Raw genomic sequence first — 7,818 nt, forward strand, 5'->3', positions numbered from 1 at the left:
GTGCGCGACCGCGTTACCCGTATTGGCAAGGTATGGAATAACCTATAGAACCTATAGAATAACGTATAGAATAACCTATAGAATAACCTGTAACGTATGGAATAACGTACGGAATAACCGACCCTGCTGACCCACACGTTGCGCTGCGGGGCCGGCCCGGCACGGCTGGCGTGCGCGACCGCGTTACCCGTATTGGCAAGGTAATGTATGGAATAATGTATGGAATAACCTATAGAATAATGTATAGAACACTCTATAGAGCCGGCCCCATGCGCCTGGCGTGCGTGACCACGCTGCCCGTGTTAGCGAGGTATGGAATAACCTATAGAACGTATAGAATAATGTATAGAATATAGAATAATGTATAGGACATCTCATAGAGCCGGCCCGGCTGGCGTGTGCGACGGCACTACCTGTGTTAGCAAGGTATGGAATAATGTATAGAATAACCTATAGAATATAGAATAATGTATAGAATAACGTATAGAACGTCCCGTAGAGCCGGCCCCGCGCAGCTGGCGTGCGCGACCGCGCTGCCCGTATTGGCAAGGTAACGTATGGAGTAATGTATGGAATAACGTATAGAATAATGTATAGAACATCCCGTAGAGCCGGCCCAGCGCGGCCAGGTAATGTATGGAATAACCTATAGGATAATGTGTGGAATAACGTATAGAATAATGTATAGAGCATCCTGTAGAGCCGGCCCCGCGCGGCCAGGTAATGTATGGAATAACCTATAGGATAATGTATGGAATAACGTATAGAATAATGTATAGAGCATCCCGTAGAGCCGGCCCCATGCGCCTGGCGTGCGCTACGGCACTACTTGTATTGGCAAGGTAACATATGGAGTAATGTATGGAATAACCTATAGAATAACCTATAGAATAACGTATAGGATAACCTATGGGATAACCTATAGGATAACGTATAGGATAACCTATAGGATAACGTATAGGATAACGTATAGAATAATGTATAGAACAATGGAGAGGGACCCCCCCGCGTGCGCCGCGGCGCTGCCCGCGCTGGCCAGGTAATGTATGGAATAACCTATAGAATAACCTATAGAATAACGTATAGGATAACCTATAGGATAACGTATAGGATAACCTATAGGATAACCTATAGGATAACCTATAGGATAACGTATAGAATAATGTATATAATAATGTAGAGGGACCCCCCCGCGTGCGCCGCGGCGCTGCCCGCGCTGGCCAGGTGGGACCTATGGAGCAATGTATGGATCAATGTGTAGAGCGCGTCCCCGGTGTCCCCTTGTGTCCCCCCGTGTCCCCATGTCCCCTGACCGTCCCCCTGTCCCCATGTCCTTGCCATGTCCCCGTGTCCCCTCATGTCCCCTCGTGTCCCCATGTCCCCTGACTGTGTCCTTATTGTGTCCTTGCCATGTCCCGGTGTCCCTGTGTCCCCATGTCCCCTCGTGTCCCCTCGTGTCCCTGTGTCCTCGTGTCCCCTGACTGTGTCCCTTGTCCCCATGTCCCCGTGTCCCCTCATGTCCTCTCGTGTCCCCATGTCCCCTGACCATGTCCCCTCGTGTCCCCGTGTCCCCTCATGTCCCCTCATGTCCCCCCGTGTCCCCATGTCCCCTGACTGTCCCTTGTCCCCCCATGTCCCCTCGTGTCCCCTTGTGTCCCCATGTCCCCTGACCGTCCCCCTGTCCCCATGTCCTTGCCATGTCCCCGTGTCTCCTCATGTCCCCTCGTGTCCCCATGTCCCCTGACTGTGTCCCTGTGTCCTTATTGTGTCCTTGCCGTGTCCCCGTGTCCCTGTGTCCCCTCATGTCCCCTCATGTCCCCGTGTCCTCGTGTCCCCTGACCATGTCCCTTGTCCCCATGTCCCCGTGTCCCCTCATGTCCCCTCGTGTCCCCATGTCCCCTGACCGTGTCCCCTCGTGTCCCCGTGTCCCTGTGTCCCCTCGTGTCCCTGTGTCCCCCCATGTCCCCTCGTGTCCCCTCGTGTCCCCTGACCGTGTCCCTTGTCCCCATGTTCCCGTGTCCCCTCATGTCCCCTCGTGTCCCCATGTCCCTGTGTCCCCTCGTGTCCCTGTGTCCCCCCATGTCCCCTCGTGTCCCCATGTCCCCCCATGTCCCCGTGTCCCCTGACTGTCCCTTGTCCCCGCAGGGCGGGGGCGGCGCCGGCGCGGGGGCTGCTCCGCGGGGGGGGGGCGGTGGCCCTGCTGGTGGCCGCGGTGGCCCAAGGCCCCTCCTCCCCCCTGGCCCCGCCCCCGGCCTTCAACTTCTACGCGGCCGACGCGCTGGGGGCGCTCAAGGTGACAATGGGGACAACGGGGGGACAGTGGGGGGACAAGGGGGACAATGGGGGGACAACGGGGGGACAATGGGGACAATGGGACAACGGGGGGAATGGAGGGACATTGGGGATAATGGGGGACAATGGGGGGACAACGGGGACAATGGGGGGACAGTGGGGACAACGGGGACAATGGGGACAATGGGGACAATGGGGGGACAATGGGGACAATGCGGACAACGGGGGGACAGTGGGGGGACAATGGGGACAATGGGGACATGGGGGGACATTGGGGACAACGGGGGACATTGGGGACAATGGGGGCACAATGGGGACAATGGGGACAAGGGGAACAATGGGGGGACAATGGGGACATGGGACATTGGGGACAACAGGGGACATTGGGGACAATGGGGGGACAACGGGGACAACGGGGACAAGGGGAACAATGGGGACAATGGGGGGACAATGGGGACAGTGGGGGACATTGGGGACAACAGGGGACATTGGGGACAATGGGGAGACAATGGGGACAATGGGGACAAGGGGAACAATGGGGGGACAATGGGGACATGGGACATTGGGGACAACAGGGGACATTGGGGACAATGGGGGGACAACGGGGACAACGGGGACAAGGGGAACAATGGGGGGAATGGGGGGACAATGGGGACATGGGGGGACATTGGGGACAACAGGGGACATTGGGGACAATGGGGGGACAACGGGGACAATGGGGACAAGGGGAACAATGGGGGGAATGGGGGGACAATGGGGACATGGGGGGACATTGGGGACAACAGGGGACATTGGGGACAATGGGGGGACAACGGGGACAAGGGGAACAATGGGGACAATAGGGGGACAACGGGGACAATGGGGGGGCAGTGGGGACAATGGGGGGCATGGGGGGACATGGGGACAATGGAGGCACATGGGGGGACAATGGGGGGCAATGTGACCAGTGGGGGACATTGGGGACAATGGGGGGACATTGGGGACAATGGGGACAATGAGGGGGCATTGGGGACGATGGGGACAATGGGGACAGTGGGGACATGGGACAACGGGGACATTGGGGGACAATAGGGGGACAATGGGGACAAGGGGGACAATGGGGGTATGGGGAGACATTGGAGACAATGGGGGCATGGGGGACATGGGGGACAATGGGGGACCATTGGAGACAATGGGGACATGGGACCTTGGTGGACATGGAGGGACATGGGGGGACCTTGGGGACCCCTTGGGGACACTGTCGTCCCCAGGAGCTCGAGGACGAGGCCGGCGCCACCGAGGAGCCCTGGGGACACGAGGACGGAGCCAGCGCCGCCGGGGACCCCCCCGACCCCCTCGAGGACCTCGGGGACATTTGGGGACCCTCCGGCGGCCTCGGGGACACCAGGGCCGCCCCCGCGGTGGCCTCGTCCCCGTCGTCCCCGAGGGCCCCCAAGCGCCCCCCCGACGCCCCCCCCGCGCCCCCCCCGCGGCCACCCAAGCGTCCCCGCGCGGCCCCCTGTCCCCAGGTGTCCCCAGGCTCCTCCCGCCCCCGTCCCCAAGGGCCACCGGGTCCTTCGGGGGCCTCCGGGGCCTCCCATTCGCGGCCTCCAGCCCCCGCTGGTCCTCCAGGGTCCTCCCAGCCTCCTCCCCAACCTCCTCCAGGTCCTCCAAGGGCCTCCAGGGCCTCCGACCCCCATTCCCAGGGGCCTTCCGGGGCCTCCCATTCCCATCCCAAGTCATTCCCTGGTCCTCCGGAATCCTCCAACTGGCATCCGCAGCCGCTTCCTGGCGCTCCGAGGTCCTCCAGGGCCTCCCATTCCCAGCCTCGACCATCTCGAGGGCCTCCGAGGGCCTCCGGTTCTTCCCATTCCCAACCGCGACCGCCCCCTGCTGCTCCAGCCTCCTCCGCGGCCTCCAGCCTCCGTTCTCAAGGGCCTCCAAGGGCCTCCAGGGCCTCCGCTTCCCGGCCTCAACCGCCTTCGTGTCCTCCCAGGTCCTCCAAGCCTCATCCGCAACCACGTCCTGGGCCTCCAAGGGCCTCCGTGGCCTCCGGCTCCCGGCCTCAACCGCCTCCGGGTCCTCCGAGGGCCTCCAATTCCCGTCCCCAACCGTCCCCCGGTCCTCCAGCGCCTTCCAATTCGCAGCCTCAACCATCTCCGGGTCCTCCGAGGGCCTCCCGTCCCCATCCCCAACCCTCTCCGTGTCCTCCGACCTCCTCCGGGGCCTCCAGCCTCCATCCCCGGGGCCCTTCAAGGGCCTCCAGGACCTCCAGTTCCCATCCCCAACCACCCCCCGCTTCAACCTCCTCCAGGGCCTCCAGCCTCCATCCTCGGGGGCCTCCAAGGGCCTCCAGGACCTCCAATTCCCAGCCTCAACCACCCCCTGCTGCTCCAACCCCTTCTGGGGCCTCCAGCCTCCATCCTCGGGGGCCTCCGAGGGCTTCTGGGGCCTCCAATTCCCATCCCCAACCACCCCCCGCTCCAACTTCCTCCAGGGCCTCCAGCCTCCATCCTCAGGGGCCTCCAAGAGCCTCCAGGACGTCCAATTCCCATCCTAAACCACCCCCCGCTCCTCCAACCCCTTCCAGCCTCCAACCCCAGGGGCCTCCGAGAGCTTCTGGGGCCTCCGATTCCCGTTCCGAACCGCTGCCTCCTCCTCCAACCTCCTCCGGGGCTTCCAGCCTCCATCCCCAGGGGCCTCCAAGGGCCTCCAAATCCCACCCCCAACTGCCGCCTCCTCAAATCTCCTCAAGGGCCTCCAGCCTCCACCCTCAAGGGCCTCCAAGGGCCTCCGGGGCCTCCGATTCCCATCCCGAACCGCCCCCCGCTCCAACTTCCTCTGGGCCCTCCAGCCTCCACCCTCAAGGGCCTCCAAGGGCCTCCGGGGCCTCCGATTCCCATCCCCAACCACCCCCCGCTCCAACTTCCACCAGGGCCTCCAGCCTCCATCCTCAGGGGCCTCCAAGAGCCTCCAGGGCCTCCGATTCCCATCCTGAACCGCCCCCCACTCCAACTTGCTCTGGGGCCTCCAGCCTCCACCCTCAAGGGCCTCCAAGAGCCTCCAGGGCCTCCAATTCCCATCCTAAACCACCCCCAGCTCCTCCAACCCCTTCCAGCCTCCAACCCCAGGGGCCTCCGAGGGCTTCTGGGGCCTCCGATTCCCGTTCCGAACCGCTGCCTCCTCCTCCAACCTCCTCCGGGGCTTCCAGCCTCCATCCTCAGGGGCCTCCAAGGGCCTCTAATTCCCGCCCCCAACTGCCGCCTCCTCAAATCTCCTCAAGGGCCTCCAGCCTCCATTCTCAAGGGCCTCCGAGGGCCTCCGGGGCCTCCGATTCCCATCCCGAACCGCCCCCCACTCCAACTTCCTCTGGGGCCTCCAGCCTCCACCCTCAAGAGCCTCCAAGAGCCTCCAGGACCCCCAATTCCCATCCCAAACCACCCCCTCCTCCTCCAACCCCCTCCGGGGCCTCCGATTCCCACCCCCGGCCGCCCCCCTCCGCGGCCTCCCCCCCGCGGCCTCCCCCCGCTCCGGCCTCCCCCCCGTGTCCCTATTCCCGCTGCCCCCACGACCTCCTCCTGCTCCCGGACGGCTCCTCCCCCGGCCTCCCGGCCTCCCGCCGCGCCCTGTCCCGGGCCTCCCCGGTGCTGGCGGCCATGCTGGGCGGGGCCTTCGCGGAGGCCGCGGCGGGCGCGGTCCGCGTGGGCCACGCCCCCCGCCCCGCCCTCGCGTGGCTCCTGCACCTCCTCCACGGCTGCCGCCCCCGCGGCCGCTGCCCCGTCCTGGGCCCCCCCGCGGCCCCCGGCGTCGCCGGCGCCGTCCTGGCCCTGGGGCGCCGCTTCCTGGTGCCCCGCGTGGAGGCCGCGGTGGCCGCCGCGGTGGCCGCCTCCCCCTGCGGCCTCTGGGCGCTGGCCGAGCGCTGGGGGTCGGCGGCCGCCGCCGCCGGGGCCGCCCGGGCGCTGCTGCGGGGGCCGCCGCAGCGGGTGGCCCCGCGGCTGGCGCGGGCGGCCCGGGCGGCGGCGGCGCCGCGGAGGCTGGCGGGGGCCCTGCTGGCCGCGCTGGCGCCGCCGGGGCGGGGGCCGAGGGTGGACATGGGGGAGCCCTGGGACCCGCTGCTGGGGGCGGGGGGCGTGGGGGACATGGGGGACGTGGGGGACGTGGGGGACATGGGGGACATGGGGGACGTGGGGGACGTGGAGGACATGGGGGACGTGGAGGACGTGGAGGACGTGGGGGACATGGGGGACGTGGGGGACGTGGAGGACGTGGGGGACATGGGGGACGTGGGGGACATTGGGGACATGGGGGACGTGGGGGACGTGGAGGACGTGGAGGACATGGGGGACGTGGGGGACGTGGAGGACGTGGGGGACATGGGGGACATGGAGGACATGGAGGACGTGGGGGACATGGAGGACGTGGAGGCTCCAGAGGATGTGGAGGCTCCGGAGAACCTGGAGCCTCCAAAGAATCTGGAGCCTCCAAAGAACCTGGAGCCTCCAGATGACATAGGGGACATGGGGGACGTGGAGGCTCCGGAGGGTGTGGAGGCTCCGGAGAACCTGGAGCCTCTGGAGAACCTGGAGCCTCCAGAGGACGTGGGGAACATGGGGGACATGGAGCCTATGGGGGATACGGGGGATGTGGAGGCTCCGGAGGAGCTGGAGGCTCCAGAGAACCTGGAGCCTCTGGAGAACCCGGAGCCTCTGGAGAACATGGGGGACATGGAGCCTATGGGGGACATGGAGCCTTCAGAGGACATGGGGGATGTGGAGCCTTTGGAGCGCGTGGAGGTTCCAGAGGACATGGAGGCTCTGGAGAACTTGAAGAATCTGGAGAAGTTGGAGGCTCCGGAGAACCTGGAGCCTCTGGAGGACATGGAGGTTCCAGAGGACATGGAGGCTCCAGAGGACCTGGAGGCTCTTTAGAACCTGGAGAATCTGGAGGCTCCGGAGGCTCCGGAGAACTTGGAGAATCTGGAGATGTTGGAGGCTCCGGAGGCTCCGGAGAACATGGAGGCTCTTTAGAACCTGGAGGCTCCGGGGGGCGTTGGAGCCTCCAGGGAACCCGGAGCCTCTAGAGGAGCTGGAGGCTCCCGAGGATCTCGGGGACCTCGGGGGGACCTTGGGGACCCCACGAGGCCACGGGGGGGGCAGGACCCCCCCGGGGACACCCCAAAGGGGACAAGGACGGGGGGGGGCAACGACCCTCCCCCCTTGGGGACCACATTGGGGACACCAGGGACCCGCCCCGAGTGTGGGGGGGGTCGGGTTTATTTTGGGGGTAAAATTCCCCATTTTGGGGGTAAAAAAAACCCCAGTTTTGGGAGTAAAAAAACGTTTTTTGGGACGATGGCCCCAGTTTGTGGGGACCCCCCCTCCCCGAGTGTGTGTGGGGGGGTCGGGTTTATTTTGGGACGAAAAACCCCAGTTTTGGGGTGAAAAAAAGAAAAAACAGTTTTGGGGCGATGACTCCGGATTGTGGGGACCCCCCCCGGGTTTGGGGGGGGGGGGTGACGGGTCAGGGACGCCCCAAAATGAAGTGGGG

General features: G+C 64.6%; 1 protein-coding gene across 1 annotated transcript; it reads left to right on the forward strand.

Moving 5' to 3' along the window:
* The first annotated feature begins 269 nt into the window (after nucleotides 1-269).
* On the forward strand, nucleotides 270-7,199 carry LOC148590159 (uncharacterized). The gene is made up of 3 exons (XM_088539412.1): nucleotides 270-310; nucleotides 5,654-6,401; nucleotides 6,741-7,199. Exons 1-3 carry the CDS (start codon nucleotides 270-272, stop codon nucleotides 7,197-7,199), a joined length of 1,248 nt encoding a protein of 415 aa, XP_088395538.1.
* The last annotated feature ends 619 nt before the right edge of the window (nucleotides 7,200-7,818 follow it).

Source organism: Tinamus guttatus, unplaced genomic scaffold (genome assembly GCF_059628265.1).
Source record: "Tinamus guttatus ecotype Peru unplaced genomic scaffold, ASM5962826v1 Tinamus_guttatus_pri_ptg001656l, whole genome shotgun sequence".
Taxonomy (NCBI): domain Eukaryota; kingdom Metazoa; phylum Chordata; class Aves; order Tinamiformes; family Tinamidae; genus Tinamus; species Tinamus guttatus.